At 37.8% G+C, this 16698-nt stretch overlaps 1 protein-coding gene across 1 annotated transcript in view; it reads left to right on the plus strand.

The window, feature by feature from the left end:
* plcl5 (phospholipase C like 5) overlaps nt 1-16698 on the plus strand; it is a 108825-nt gene that overhangs the window by 72676 nt on the left and 19451 nt on the right. The window contains 2 exon segments of the mRNA XM_022209043.2: nt 2919-3122; nt 11926-12001. Coding sequence (XP_022064735.2) covers nt 2919-3122; nt 11926-12001 — 280 coding nt within the window.

A 16698-nucleotide genomic window follows, 5' to 3' on the forward strand; every position in this document is an offset into this window, starting at 1 on the left:
AAATGCAAAAAGATACAAAAATGATACAAAAATGCAAAAATGACACAAAGACAGAAGAATATGCAAAAACTGCACAGAAAGATCCAAAGATAACGGACACAAGAAGATGCAAAATAACACAAAGATAGTAAAAGAAGCAAAGAAAAAAAATGCAAAAATAACAGGCAAATATTACACCAATAACTTATTTTTGCATCTTCTTGTGTATTTGTGTCATTTTTGCGTGTTATTTTTGCATCTTTTTGTGTATTTGTGTCATTTTTGCGTGTTATTTTTGCATCTTTTTGTGTATTTGTGTCATTTTTGCGTGTAATTTTTGCATCTTCTTGGGTATTTGTGTCTTTTTAACGTGTTATTTTTGCATCTTTTTATGTATTTGTGTCATTTTTGCATCTTCTTGTGTATTTGTGTCATTTTTGCGTGTCATTTTTGCATTTTCTTGTGTATTTGTGTCATTTTTGCATGTTATTTTTGCATCTTTTTGTGTATTTGTGTCATTTTTGCACGTAAATTTTGCATCTTTTTGTTTATTTGTGTCATTTTTGCATGTTGTTTTTGCATCTTCTTGTGTATTTGTGTCATTTTTGCGTGTTATTTTTGCATCTTCTTGTGTATTTGTGTCATTTGTGCGTGTTATTTTTACATCTTTTTGTGTATTTGTGTCATTTTTGCGTGTTATTTTTGCATCTTTTTGTGTATTTGTGTCATTTTTGCATGTTATTTTTTCATCTTTTTGTGTATTTGTGTCATTTTTGCATGTAATTTTTGCATCTCGTGTATTTGTGTCATTTTTGCATGTTATTTTTTCATCTTTTTGTGTATTTGTGTCATTTTTGCATGTTATTTTTTCATCTTTTTGTGTATTTGTGTCATTTTTGCGTGTTATTTTTGCATCTTTTTGTGTATTTCTGTCATTTTTGCATGTAAATTTTGCATCTTTTTGTTTATTTGTGTCATTTTAACGTGTTATTTTTGCATCTTTTTATGTATTTGTGTCATTTTTGCATCTTCTTGTGTATTTGTGTCATTTTTGCGTGTCATTTTTGCATTTTCTTGTGTATTTGTGTCATTTTTGCATGTTATTTTTGCATCTTTTTGTGTATTTGTGTCATTTTTGCATGTAAATTTTGCATCTTTTTGTTTATTTGTGTCATTTTTGCATGTTGTTTTTGCATCTTCTTGTGTATTTGTGTCATTTTTGCGTGTTATTTTTGCATCTTCTTGTGTATTTGTGTCATTTGTGCGTGTTATTTTTACATCTTTTTGTGTATTTGTGTCATTTTTGCGTGTTATTTTTGCATCTTTTTGTGTATTTGTGTCATTTTTGCATGTTATTTTTTCATCTTTTTGTGTATTTGTGTCATTTTTGCATGTAATTTTTGCATCTCGTGTATTTGTGTCATTTTTGCATGTTATTTTTTCATCTTTTTGTGTATTTGTGTCATTTTTGCATGTTATTTTTTCATCTTTTTGTGTATTTGTGTCATTTTTGCGTGTTATTTTTGCATCTTTTTGTGTATTTCTGTCATTTTTGCATGTAATTTTTGCATCTTGTGTATTTGTGTCATTTTTGCGTGTTATTTTTTCATCTTTTTGTGTATTTGTGTCATTTTTGCGTGTTATTTTTGCATCTTTTTGTGTCATATTTACATCTTTTTCTAATTTTATGTAATTTATGTCTTATTTCCTATTTTACCAGTTGCATTCTTTGTCATTTTTGCATCTTATTGTGCCCTTTTGCCTATTTTGACTGTTACTTTTGAATCTTCTTGTGTCATTTTTGCATTTTCTTTTGTCTTTGTGCCATTTTTGCTTATTTTTTTAAACCAATATGAGGTCCAATGTCTTGCTCAAGGACGTTTCTTTTCTTTCTTTTTTTTTATCTTTTTGTCTGCAAGTCCGCTCAAAAATGACACCAACCAACCATGGTGTCATTGCTTAAGCTTCATGTGCAATTTTTTTTTCTTCTGTGTGACTGTGACCATCACCTGTCCTCATGGCAGATTAACCTATCATGTTTATTTCAAGCTGTTTCCTACATTATGCCATTGAGGGCTATGCACACCCAAGTGAAACATAAAACAAACACAGGACAGACAGAAAGATCAAGGACGTTTCAACACGTGGAGAGGAGCTCCTGCTAACTGAGTCACATCTGGCTCTGATGAAAAATAAGATTTACTCTTTGTACTCTATGAGATATCTTCCTGTATCGAGCAGCTCAAACTTTCAGCGGTCTGTGTGGTATTTACTTCACATTTGACCGTTTTTCAAGCCTGATATTTGCACAAAGACGGACAGACTTGGGAAGAATAACAATTAAAGAAAAGGTGAGAAAAGAGAAAGCAAGATGGATGAGTGGCTGAATATTTAGCACCTCCAGGCTGCAGTTTGGCTTCACATCCTCTGTCGAATGAGCAGGAAATGGATCATTTTGCCGAGACAAACACTCGCCGCTGATGTCTTATCTGGTTTCTGGTCAGACGGGAGTATCACGATTCCCCTCATCAAATCTCCTCACCCAAGGTCACGAGGAAGTGGTTGCAGTGTTTTTCATCCCGCTATGACCTCAGTCATTTCATTTGCAGAGTGCAACATCTCTGCAGGAACGTGCTTCAGTTAAACACATCTGACGTCGTTCTGGTCGGCTTCGCTGTAAACCAAATGTAGTGGGAGCGATTCAGAGCTCAAGGACGGACAAGGACACGGAGGAAGACACATGCAGAATATTTATGTGCATTGATTTATGTATAGCATTGCATTTAACACTCGCTTTTCATTTATTATGCCGAGCAGAACATCTTGAAATTAGTGCATCTGAACAACATTACAGAAAACCCATCTTTTAGATAAATATTACGTACAGAATCGATCTTTTTCACTCATGCGTTTCCTGTTTTTTACCGTTTTCTCCCCAGAATGCCATGGTGTCCTTTAAGGAGCTGTGTGGACTAACGCCTGCAGCCAACATGAAGCAGTGCATCCTGACCGTGTCGACGTGGCTGATGAACAGCGAGCGATCGCTGAGGGTGACGGTGGACCTGAGCGAGACGTACCCGACCATGGAGGCTCAGGGTCCAGTACCAGAGCTGCTGCGCAAAGTCCTCAACGCCTACGACATGGTAAGCTACCACACGGATATGCTAAGGGGGAGCTTTACCTTCAAATATGATAGATTTGGGTGAAAAGGTCAAATTTTAAAAAAGTTGATTATCATATATCGAAACATGTGTTCTTTCTCCTGATGAATTGTTTTTTTTTTATTTGATTGCTTATATAATGAGTCATCATCAATAAACTTTAAGTGCCGATTTCTCAAAACTTGATTTTCGGACACACATAAACTGCCCCTTAATTTATCTTCTTACGCTTTTGACCAAAACTTCCCATTTTTGGCATGCTGGTAGTATCGGCTATGTAGAATGCACCTATTAGCCATTTTTTTGATAACTTCATTCTTATATACGAGTTATATACGAAAATCTTTGTAGCAATTGTTTCGTTTCATTACCGTGGTAACCACAGTGAAATATGACAAAATGCCTAATAGGTGCACAGATCCATAATTAAAGTACTACGTGGCGCATTGGTATCATTTCATGTTAAATATTGCATGAGATTTTGCTTGGGGCAAATACAAGATGTAATTTCGGGTTCCATAATTCAACAGTATTTAATTTCAATCCAGTTGTTCAAAATGAAAAAAAAAATGGTTTCACAGTAAAGTTGGTGTTTAGAGGTCTTTAAAAATGTACAGGTTGCATACCTTATCTTAAAAAGTGTGTGCAATATGAAACTTTCAACATTGGTCATTTGTAGTAGTCGGCCGGGTGAAGCTCCCCATTGATACTACAGCAGAACGTACAGGATACCATACAGTATCACCTAAATGTCAAATTATTCAATCAAAAGCAATAAAAAGTATGAAGATTTGTTTGACAATTCAGGCCAGAAAGTAGAAGCTCAATGCAACAAAGGGGAATGCATGGTTTTAAAATGAGCTGTGACGTCATAGCTATGCAGTGAATGCATAATCCTGACAGTAAAGCACAGGAATGCCAGTGGAACTTGTGAGACTTTTAAAAAAAAAATGGAGGAGAACTTAGGAAGATCAACTACAAATCAGTGGAATCACAACATGACTGCATGTACATGGTTCTAAAACACGCTGTGAATACCGAAACGACACTACCACTCAAAAGTTTGGACACATCTTCTCATTTTGATGTTTTTTCTTTATTTTCAAGACTATTTACGTTGTAGATTCTCACTGAAGGCATCAAAACTATGAATGAACACAGATGGAATTGTGTAGTAAACAATAAAGTGTGAAATAAGTCGAAGCATGTTTCATATTTTACGTTCTTCAAAACAGCCACCCTTTGCTTTGATCTCTGCTTTGCACACTCTTGATATTCTCTCCATGAGCTTCATAAGTTAGTCACCAGGTCCTCTGACACAGCACTCCATCACTCTCCTTCTTGGTCAAATAGCCCTTACACAGCCTGGAGGTGTGTTTGAGGTCATTGTCCTGTTGAAAAATAAATGATGGTCCAGCTAAACGCCAATTGGATGGCATGGGCCAAAAACCATTAAATGAGAAAGTGTGTCCAAACTTTTGACTGGTAGTGTATGTAGTGAATGCATAGTCCTGACATTGACGCACTCCATGGCTCCCACGTGGAAAAGAACTCCCAAATCTGATTGTGAGACTTTGCGAAGATGGAAAATGATTCTGGAAGATAAACTAAAAGCTGCGTGTACATGGTTATAACTTACGCTGTGAATACCAGAACTGTGTAGTGAATGCATAGTCCTGACAGTGGAGTACTACATGGTTCTACAAGGAAAAGAAATGCCAGAAGAACTGACAAAAATCTGATTGGGAGACTTCACAAGGACGGAAAAGGATACCAGAAGATCGATTAGAAATCAATGGAAACACAGTTGTACCAGAATGTGTAGAAGGAGACACAGTACCACTAATCAGAGCTGCAGTGGTCGTCCTCCTAAAAATTACTCCACAGACAGTGATTTACTTTCATAATCTAGCTGTGAAAAACCTGTTTTAGACTGGGCACAGTGGTTATTAATGGAAATTAGAGCTTCTGTGACAGCTAAAACAGCGTGACCGACATTGTGCGACATCAACCTCTATTGACAAAACTGCAAAATGAAACTTACGTGAAAAGACGTCTGGTGAACGTTGGGATAACATTCTTTAGTCAGATGAGACCAAGATAAATTTGTTCAGCTCAGATGGAGTCCAGCATGTTTGAACCTGACCAGGACTACCACAGTGAATGCACCGTCCTGACAGTGAAGCACGGAGGTGGAGGTGTGATGATATGGGGCTTTATGAGGGCAAAAGGTGTTGGGGAGATGACACTTATAGATGAATGTCTGTGGATAAACCAAAATACTAGCTGACTAGATGATTCCCAGTCTGCAGAATAGATTCTAAAGAAGAAAGCAACGAAAAACTACGACCTGGACAAGTGCCGATTAGCTTGAATGCATAGTCCTGACAGTGAACCATTGTATTCTGAAGAGAAAGGTAGAGCAACACAACCCCTCCAGCTGAAAACAATGAAGGATGACAGAATGTCTGAGCCTGTCACCAAAATAAATTTTTTTTTTACTTCTGCATTGCTGTCGTCAACCTGGTAAATGTAAACTGTTTCATTTTACACGAGAGAAAATACCCAAAATACACAGTTTTGAATCACTTGACATTTAAGTTGTATTTCACAGGGGTGTATTCCCCTCTCTTTAAACACTTAGATGCTTCTTACACTGTGTTCATGCGAGACAGTACCTCACTTATTACATTGTGTAACATCCGACTAAATATCTACCTTGGGTAAAGATAAAATGTCAGAGCACTCAAGCAGTTAAGTATGATAACAAACGCTGCCCTGGGATGATGCGATAAGCAGCGTTTCCAGCTCTGTGTAGATCTTTGTGTGCGCTGTGCTGACAAATATAAATTAGAAAAGAAAAAAAACAAAGCAGATTGTTATCTTACTGCCTCGCTTAATGCCAGCGTTTGATTCACACAGCTGGATGAGTTTCACAAACCTCCTAATTGACCAGTCAGACTGTCAAGCTGCAGCGACTCGTAGTGTAATTTCACATGTCCTGAACCTCCTCTCCGACAAGAACACTGCATTTTTCACCACTTGACATCGGCTCGGCCCAAAGGGGGAGGCTGGAGGACTCTGTCTGTAATTAGTCGTCACCCGCTGGTTCCCCTCCCTCGCGATGCTTCGTGGGAGTCGTCCAGCATCGTTCAGGTCAACAGCGTCCTACAGGAGACATCCAGGCCGAAGCTGCAGCTCCACATGGAAGAAGCTGCTTCAGGTTTTATGAGGCTTCGCAGGAGGCTGTCAGGGCGACTCTCACGCTCCAGTCCACAAAAAAAAAAAAAATGCTTTCTGGGGACTAGCTGGAAAGCAGGAACAGAATGTCAGATTTTATGGATTTTAGAGGACGACAAACATTCAGTCTACCTGCAGTACAACGAATCATGGTCAATTTAATTTGGCTTTTTTTGACTCTTTTATGTCAAAATGAAAACAGATTTCGAGGAAGTAATGGTGATAATTCAAACTAACGAATAAGTTCTTACATAAAGTGACTAATTGAACTCAGGTGGAGCCAGTTGGTGCTAGAAGTCCCACAGTTAGTGAAATAAAGATGATCTGACGTCAGTGAATGTGTCTCCGTGATTGTAGTATAAAGACTCCTGTATCTGGAAGGTCCAGTCACTGGTGGATCAGCACTAATGATAGAACTACACCATGAAGACTAAAGGACACTCCAACAAACTCTGAGAAAAGACTGTTGAACAGCAAGAAGATTTCCAAGTTACTGAATATCCCTTGGAGTCCAGTTAAATCTGTCATTAAGAAATGGAAGAAAGATGGAACATGAGTAAATCTGATTAGAGCAGGACGTCCTCAAAAACTGAGAGACCGAGCAAAAAAGAGTCTAGTGAGGGAGGAAACCAAGACACCTATGACTGCTCTGAAGGATTTTCTAGAAAGAGACTAGTGAGAGAGGCCAGTGGTGACAATGGGAGACAAAGAGAAACACTGTTGAAAAAAGCTCATGTTAGATCTAGACCAGAAAGCATGTGGAGACTCTGAAGTTAAGTGGAAGAAAGTTCTTTGTTCTTCAAAGTGGAGCTTTTTGTTCATCAAACTAGACGCAATGTTTGGCGGACACCCAACACTGCACATCATCACAAACACACCATCCCCACTGTGACGCATGGTGGTGGCAGCATCATGGAGAGATGCTGCCAAGACACCTGTGGTTCCGCTGGACAAATATGCAAAAAAATATCTGTCAAAAGTGTATTTTTCTTCTGGATTAGTCACTGAAAATGTCACGTCTTCTCCAATGTGACCGTTGCACTCTTCGAGATGTTGCTGCTGAGACTTCTTCGTCCTGATGCTTTGGTTTTGGCAGTTCCCTCAGACTGGCGTGTTGCCACAGTTTCTGCTCAAGAACAGAGGACGCTGTGTGTTCGCATTAGTGTGTGTGTGTGTGTGTGTGTACATTTGTGTAGCTACTTCACGGCTGCCAACAGCAGGTTGTTTACTGCAGAACATTGGCGTGTCCTCAGTCACTCTGATGGATGACCCTGAGCTGAACAAGAGGTCAGACCGGTGGAACACAATCACACATTTACCTGAATGTTTTCATGTAACTGCACACAGACAGTGGAGGTTTGCTGTGTTCTGCTTCTTAGTCGCTTCAATTGATTACAGCTACCTATACATCAGGTGAAATGGACTCAGAACATAGTATCTTCATATTACATCATCATTATGTCATCTTAACTGATTATTTGAACCCCAGAAACCGCCAGCAGGTTTGAAAGGCATGCTGTCTTGTAAAAAATCGCCAAAATGACACCATATACCAGAATCAGAAACTGCAAAAACAGGAAGAATCATCCAATGTTCAACCTTTCTGATGGTCCTTGAACTAATCATGATATTATAATAATGTGTGACTTGCAGTTTTGTTTGGAACAATTAGCCAAAACGAACTAATGTTTAATAAAATCCCTTTTATTCCACGTCTCATTTAAAAATTCAATGAAAATAAAGTGTTTGTTTTTGCCAGATTCTGTAAAAAGCAAAAAAATTCTGCACTTCCTGTCAAAACCGACTAATTATTAGTGACTCAGCTGTGATCAACAGTCACATGATGAAAATTCAGGGACTTTCCTGCTGCAGACTGTTTTCACAGAGCAGAGAGGAGACAAGAATGGAAACTAAAATAAAAATGTTTATCTTAAAATATCTGTAGTATGTAGAGCCAACATTTCTTTTTCCAGCAGTGATAGCACCAATAGGCACTTTAAAAAAAATGTTAGAAATGAAAAATGTTCTTTCCTTCTTCATTTTTTTTTCATTTTTGCATTTCTTTGTGCCTTTTGTGCCATTTTTGCATCTTGTTGTGTCTTTGTGTCTATTTTGTCTGCTGCTTTTGCAACTTTTTGTGTCTTTTTTTTCTTCTTTTGTCATTTTTGCATCTAGTTGCATCTTTGTTATTGTTATGTCTCCATCTTTTTGTGTCATTTTTGCATCTTTTACATTTTTTGGTGTCATTGTTGCATTTCCTTTGTATCATTTTTGTTCCCGAATCATTGTGCACAGTAGACATTTCTGAATTTTCTCTCCTTCATCATGGTTGTTCTGTTTCTGTAGAGGTCCCGGACTTTATATTACAGTGAAAAATGAACCACAGTGAGAAAAATTGTGACAGGAACTAAGTTCAGAAGGTTTATGCAAAGTTTCCGTTTGGAGACTCTTACCAATTTGTGCTACTTTGAAGACCAGAATGTGGTGCAGCTCCAAAACATGTAGGCTGCATTTTTACTCTTAGAAATATTTACCGCCTGAGTTGCTTTCGCTTTTACTGCAACTGTAACATGCACAAACTTTTCTTAATGTTCAGATCATCCTCTTAGTAAAACAACCATCCAGAATGAGCTGACTTTGCAAGACCAGTTCTCGTAATAGAAGCGAAACAAGACAAGGCACGCACATGCACACACAGATGTTGCACACACACTTAATCCGAGACTTCCTGCCTCCAACAGGAGTGTGAAACTTCATTAGCCTCCTCCTCGATGCTGCGTTGCTGCTGCAGCTGCTCCTCATCAGAACTGTGGCATTGTTTAAGCCTCAAACCACAGCGAGTGCTGGTGAGATGCAGCATTAGAGGTGGAGATCCATCGCTACAGTCAGCCGGAATCAAAAAAATAGTGCAAGAGTACAGGAAAACTCTGACAGGAACCCAAATTGCTCCACTTATGCAGATGGTTTTATGTTTTTATGTTGCTATTAGGTGAGACTCTACAATAGATGTTTTCAGATTAGCATAAAGTAAAGAATAATTTAAAGCTTATTTTGTCTTCTAAAAGCCTGCGAAACTTCAACAGGCAGCTTTCAGTTCTGCTTCTCCCATGCATTTTATCTCCGCTAGCTCTCGCGGTTGCTTAACAGACGAAATGTTGTTTGCACACCCAATTAATTGAAAAGAATCTGCTTCCTCTGATTAGGATCTCACCGCAATTAATGTAATCTGATAAGGACATTTACATGACAGCTATTTTGCCCTGATTGGGTTAAGCCTGAACTGTTATTGTGCCTGGAAACACAGCAGCAGCAGAGAGTTCAGCGGAAATACTTCAGAATGAGCCGCGGCTAGCTAGCAAAGTGCTGTGAAAGACGACCCTCAGCTATCTGTATGAAGTATTTCTCTGTTTGTTGTCACTTTTTGCAGCAGCACAAGTGAGCAAACCACCGTGCAAAATGAATTAAATGTCAAGTGATTCAACATTGTAGCACTTCTCAGTTATTAACAATCAACAACAAACAGTATATTAAGTTTTAAAAAAAATTGAAGCCCCAAAGTAGAAGCTAAATGCAACAAAGTGAAGCCACAGAAAGTAAACTCCGCCTGTGATTTCCAATCAGTCTAACTGCATGAGCATGGTTCTAAAATGAACTGAGCAGCAGAACCCTCTCAGTTCTGGACCTGTGGACTGTGTCTGTGTCTGCATCATGGCTCCACATGGAGAAGAATTGAACAGAGGAGGAGAAAAATCTGATTGTGAGACTTCACAAACATGGAAAAGGATCCAGGAAGATCAACTGAAAATGAATGAAAATACAGTTGGATCAGTGATCAGGAGGTATGGAAGGAGCCATAGTTCCACTAAGCAGGGCTGCAGTGGTCGTCGCCCAAAAATGACTCCACACACAGTGAACTGCTTTTACTTTTAGCTATGAAAAGACAGCAGCTGCTTCAGATTTGCTGCTGGGATATCAGTGGAAATCAGAGTTTCTATGAAACTCAAACCGTGCCAAAACGACGGTACAAAAGAAGTAGGGCTGGGACTTTAACGCGTTAATTTCAACTAATTAATTACAGAAAAAATAGAGCATTAAACCTCAGTTCCTTAATTTCTGGCACACCGGTAACACTGATGCACACTCCAGCCCAGTAGGTGGCGGTAATGAGCCTAAAGTCTGTTTTCCAGCTGCGAAGAAGATGCACAAGAAAGTTTGTTGAACAATGAATGAAGACGAGACCGCATTGAGCTTGTTGAGCAGAAAGTTTTCTTTAAAAATCTTCCTGATGGCATCTTGGATAAAAGCCTGATTGTGTGCAAACTGTGCAACAAAGAGTTTTCTGATCAGGTCAAGCTGACGGCATCACCTCAATGTAAAACATGTTGCTGTTAGCACCAGAGCTAACATTAGCTATGACAGTCCTGCTAACGGTGGAACCAACCCATAATAGACCACTTTAGAAGACATGAAAGTGCTTGAGTTTACAAAAGTCTTAAAATGTTGATTATAATCGCTGTAATTACACTTTGAGTTTGAAGTAATCTGTGAATGTAATAGACAGACGAAAAATGCAGATAAATAGAAATGAAACAAAGATTTTTATTTTTACGATCAGTGTTGGTTTGTCCACGTCCAACCAAAGTTTTATTGAATTGAAAAACTTTCCTTCTTGTTTCAAATATTGCTATTTGACAGAAATGTGATTAATCGTGATTAATTAATTACCAAGCCTCTAATTAATGAGATTACTTTTTAATCACATCCCACCAGATAAAAGAAGATGAGATTTTAGATACGAACATAAGAAGAAGCATGATTAATGGTGAGAGAATAATTCTTTGGTCAGATCAAGATAAACTTGTTGGGCTCAGGTGGAGTCCAGCATGTTTGACATGAACCTGACCAGGATGACCACGGTGAATGCATCGTCCTGACAGTGAAGAACGGAGGTGGGAGTGTGATGATATGGGGCTGCATGAGTGCAAAAGGTGTTGTGGAGATGACATTTAGAGATGGAAGTCTGTGGATAAACCAAAATAGTGATTGATAAGATGGCTCTCAGTTCCCAAAAGGCTTGACGAAGAGGAATATTCCAGCATCAGAACCATGCAAAGAATAAAATCAGACAAGAGTTTATCCATCAAATGAACCTAAAAAGCACTACCTGGACATAAAACAGCACCTAGTGAGGTCTACCACGGTGAATGCATGGTCGTGACAGTAAAGAACGGAGGTCAGAGTCTGAGTGACTGAAGAAAGATGGAACGTATCTGACAAAATTTGAAAGTTGGATTGAGTTTGCCATCAGAAATAGAGATGGATGGATGCAGTAAATGAGGAAGTTTTTCATGTTACATGAGCACGGATGACTTAGAATAGATGGAATCACTTTATATGATGTGATTTTGAATCATTTGACATTTAAATGACATTCTATCCAGTCCTGCTGGGTACTGCAATAGCACGGCCTTCTTTGTTTAGCCGGATGTCTGCTTGACGTTGAGACAAATTGCAAATTAACTTCATGTCCTCTTTGTCTTCCTAGATGATCCAAACCAGCAAAACACTGATTGAGTCTGCTGATGTGGTTTACTCCAAGCTCACACAAGCACAACGGGCAGGTATGTGGAATAATGAATGCAGACCCTCCTCCTGTTCTCTCTATTTACTACAATACGGAACACACTCGCTGTGATATTATTTTGTTTTCCTGAAAGCTGTGTGGGTTCTTTCATTTCCTGACATTTTCAAAGCGCCGTGACGTGAATCAAATTACCTCACTTACTGGCATATTTCTTTAAAAATAACCTGCCGAGAAACTAAATGTGTTTGAGGAGCCGAATGTTTCTTCAGATCCACATGAGTCATGCGAACGTGCGGCCCGGTTTTCAAACGCATTACGCGTCCTCCAAGGCGAACCGAACCCAGAATCCTCTCCTGCAGCGTCTTTAGCACCGGTGAGTCACAGTTTTCATGTCGGTGAAAACAATCGGAGCCGCTCAGACAAAAGGATGCGGCAGAAGGGAGGCCAGAGAGCGTCGGCATCCTCTGAGAGCAGGAGGGGAAATGAAAAGCTCTGAGCTGGAGGACGGAATTCAAGAAGCGTTTTGTTTTTGTCGGTGTGTTTTTAGCGGTTCGACCAAATTAGCCGTGATACGATCATTACGAGAGAAATCAAGAGGCGATGCAGCTCTAAAACTCCCTCATTTGCTTCTGCGGAATCTGTCAGAGTTTGAATACTGGGTTTAAAATTTTGCATGTTTGTACATCATATTCACTGAGCAAACCTACAGATTTAGACCTTAACACAGCTGGTGGAAACATGGACAAATGTGTTTTATCTGTGTATGATTAGGGACCATTTTATTCCTCTGAACCCCAAAACCTGACTGGTATAACGTCACTTTTCAGAGGTAGATGCTTTAAACAGAAGAAAATGATGTAAAATTGCAACTTTTCTCCATCTGCTCGTCCGTTTCGCTCAGTTTAATCATGAAAATGAACCAAAACTGAGCTCAGTATTGTGATATTTCATCAAAAATGCTTTAATCTACATGTCTCGTTTTAAAAATTGCTAAAATAAATAGCTAAAAATGAAAATCTAGATCATGTTTAATGTTATCTATTTTTCAACTGTAAATAATATTTTTTCAAAATATTTTGTCCCTTTAAAGTGTGTGACCTTAAAATGACACATTTACTGTTTTTAAATTAAAAAGCTTAATTGTTTTACATGTCTTTTCCATTATTTTTAACATCTTTTACGGTTTTTGAATGTTGTCCTATTTCACTTTTTTTTTTTTTTACATATTTTTCTGCCAGATTTTCACTTTTTTTTACATATTTTTTTTAACAGTGTATGGAGTTATTTAAGTGCTTTTTAGGGGGTGTTTTTTCAATCTAACATACAGTGCACGATGCTGACTTTGAAACCTGAAACACTCAATACCGACTGAGAGGAGAAGCTCAGAATCGACTAAAATAACTCCACATACATGCGTTTTCCCGCTTACATAAAGCTGAGAACCAGGCTTCGTGCTGTGCGGCCGCTCAGGGGTTGCAGGTTGAACTCCAGGGCTTCGATTGCAGATCTGGAGGCAGCTTCAAAGCTTCAAAGACAAACTTAAACCTCCACACAGAAAAACCGGTGCAGTGGCTTTGTTTTCTGTCCAGCGGGTCGGAATTAATCCTAAAAGGGCTTCGAAGGCAACAAGTTGAAGCTTTTTCAACAAGTAAACATGTAATGCTTGAAAAAACGCGGCGTTTTATGGTTTTCATGTAAGTGTAAAAAAAGAAGAGGCTCAGCTGCAGACAAACATAACACCTTCCAAAGCAAACATGTCAATCCGTCCACGCCTGCAGGTTTTAGTGGGTCTCAGCATGAAAAATCAATTAAAAAGTCCCACCTGACGCCCTCAGAATCAGCTGATTCTTTATTTACAGTAACATTAGTCTAATTAAATGACTCCATGCAAGGTTTCACCTTCACATGATGAAGATTTTCAGACTTACAGGCCGCAATTTTATGTGTTTTGCTGATTTACTTTCCTGCTTTTTTATTTCTTTAGTGGTAAATGGCGCCTCCTGGTGTCATGGAGTCAATGATCTGAGCAACTTCACCTGAAGCTTCACATCACCTAAATAGATTTACACATTCATTATTCAGATTTTTTTTAAAACAGTTTTTCACTAGTTTGTTGACTGATGTTATTGTTAACTTACAGATTTTCCCATTTATGTTAAATTACAGATATTAACTAATAAAAGAAGAAAAATCTGTATTTTTACAAATGGTAGCTTGTTCTTTTCTAACATTTAGCTGTAAAATTGCACTATTTTAACTGCACCTAATCAGAAAAAAAATATTATTTTTTTCTACAGATATTTGCTTTTATTTCAAAGACAAAATATATGTATAAAATATTGAAATATATGGTTGATATTATATTGATAATACAATATTAATATTATTAAATATTAATAGCATATTTTGTAATTTACAAAAATAATTTACTAGTTTTTACAGATGTTCCCTGTTTTATTAAATTACAGGTGTTTTCTCGTAAAATCACAGAAAAATCTGCATTTTTTAAATCCATATTTCACTGTATTTAAATTAGCAAAAACATTTTTTACACATTCACTGTTATTTGAAAGACAAATTCTCTAAAGACAAATTATTTTTAATCTAATGTTCCTTGTTTTGTTCAATTCACAGAAAAAAAATATTAATTTGCATTTTAATGAAATAAAAAAAGTCCACAACTGTAAATTATGATTTTTTTCAAATATTTTGTGCTTTTAAAGTGTTTGTGACAGTAAAATTGCACATTTTACAGTTTTTAAATGAACAAAATTCTCATTCTTTTACAGATATTTACCATTACTTTTTTGAACGTTATACTATACTGTTTTTTTTTTACATATTTTTTCTGCCAGATCCACAAATATTTTACAGATTTTTTTTAACAGTGTATGAAGTTATTTACGCGTTTGTTACAGTTTTTATGCACTTTATCTTTCGCACTGCGCCAGAAACAAAGAGTCCTTTCTTTTGATGCTGAAAACAATCTCAGAATAAGCTGCAGAAAAACACACATACGTGCGATTTGTGTTGTTGTTGTTTATGTTGGACTTAACTGTCAGGTTCTTAGGAAACGCTGAGCTGCTGTAGAACAATTCGTCGAGCTCCAAAGTGTTCTTGACCTTGATAGTGCTGAATGTGCGAGCAGAAAGGCTGAGTAAGTCGAGATAAGCCGCTTCAATTTAATTTTGCAATCAGAGATCTAATGAAATGCCACACAGACTCCTGCTATATCGCCCTTCCTCCCCGGTTTTAGTGTTTTATTTGGCCATTTTTTATCCTTCGGAAAGCAGAAATAAACCCACAGCATTCCTCGCGGACGCTGGAAGAGCTCGAATTTATCTTGATGGACTGACTGAGTGCATCCTCCAGACGCCACATGGTTACTGACAGCAGGCGGAGGCTGGATTTGCATTGAATTGAAGGTTTTGCCCCGCTGATCGAGCCGGAGGCCGAAGGTATAATTTTGGCATAATGGCTCTGCGTGTGTGACGCGGGGAAAAGGTGCTATTAGAGGACGAGATGTCAGCGTCGGATGATGGAGCGTGTTTGCTTCATCTGAGCTTCATTCAGGGCCTCCGATGGGACCTGACAGCCGCTGAAAGTGGGATCTGCTCGGAGGAATCCATAATTCATTCATTCATTCAATCTGCATGTTACCCTCCGAACCCTGAAATCCACCAGCGGGTCTGAAATGCATGTTATGTTTTAAGCCTCATGTTGTCTTCATTTAAAGGCACCAAAAAAATGTTTCCTTTCCTGAAAAAAAATCCAAAAATTTAGCAGAAAAATTCCCCGAGTTTCTGAAGACTTGCAAAATCTTCGGAAGAAAATTCCAGTAATTCCTTCAAAGTTTCCCTTGAAAGTTTTATATTTATATGCATATATGTGTTTTAAAAAATCACCTGAATTTGAAAAGAGAATTCTTGTAAATGTTTTCAAAAAAATGAGTTAAAATTTTCCCAAAAAAATCCTACAAATATCTAAAGTAATTCCATATATATCAGTAAAACTTCTAATGTTTTCTTTAAGAACATTCATTAAAAAAAATCAACCAAAATCCAGTGAAATTCGCTCGATTTTGGTTGATTTTTTTTATGAATGTTCTTAAAGAAACACTTTTAACATTTCTTTTTTTCCACCAAAAATGTTCAGAAATTTCCTAAAAATGTGGAAAATGTGGACATCAGAAGTTTCCCTGTGGAAATATAGATTTTTTTCCGCATTTTCAAACTTTAAAACGGGTCAATTTTGACCCGCAGAACAACACGAGGGTTAAAAAATCCCCAACATGCCACCATTTCTCAGAGCCAGAAACTGTAAAAACAGAAAAAATTGCTGGATTTTCACTTTTCCGACACTCCTTGAATGCATCATGTATGACGTAAGGTTGAATCTGTAAAAATAACCAAATGTGAGCTTAAATTCTGGATATTTTCTCAACTTTCTGTTTCAAAAAGTTCCCAAAAATAAGCCGATTCTGTGGAAAAACTAAAAATTCTGTCCTCTTGCTGAACACTTTCCACACGACTCTGCCCATGTTTCACCATGCTGAATGTGTCTTCCAACAACTTGCTCCTCTGTTTCCTGTTTTTGACCCATGCTGCATTTACTTTATCGATCCAGTAGCTTTGATCTTCCTCTCAGTCTCTCTGTGGAAACACTGCCTGCAGTTCAGCTGAATTTCTCAGCATTTTTGTTATGTAACCGTTTAGTCAATACTGGCTTCAAAGT

Source organism: Acanthochromis polyacanthus, chromosome 21, assembly GCF_021347895.1.
Source record: "Acanthochromis polyacanthus isolate Apoly-LR-REF ecotype Palm Island chromosome 21, KAUST_Apoly_ChrSc, whole genome shotgun sequence".
NCBI lineage: Eukaryota > Metazoa > Chordata > Actinopteri > Pomacentridae > Acanthochromis > Acanthochromis polyacanthus.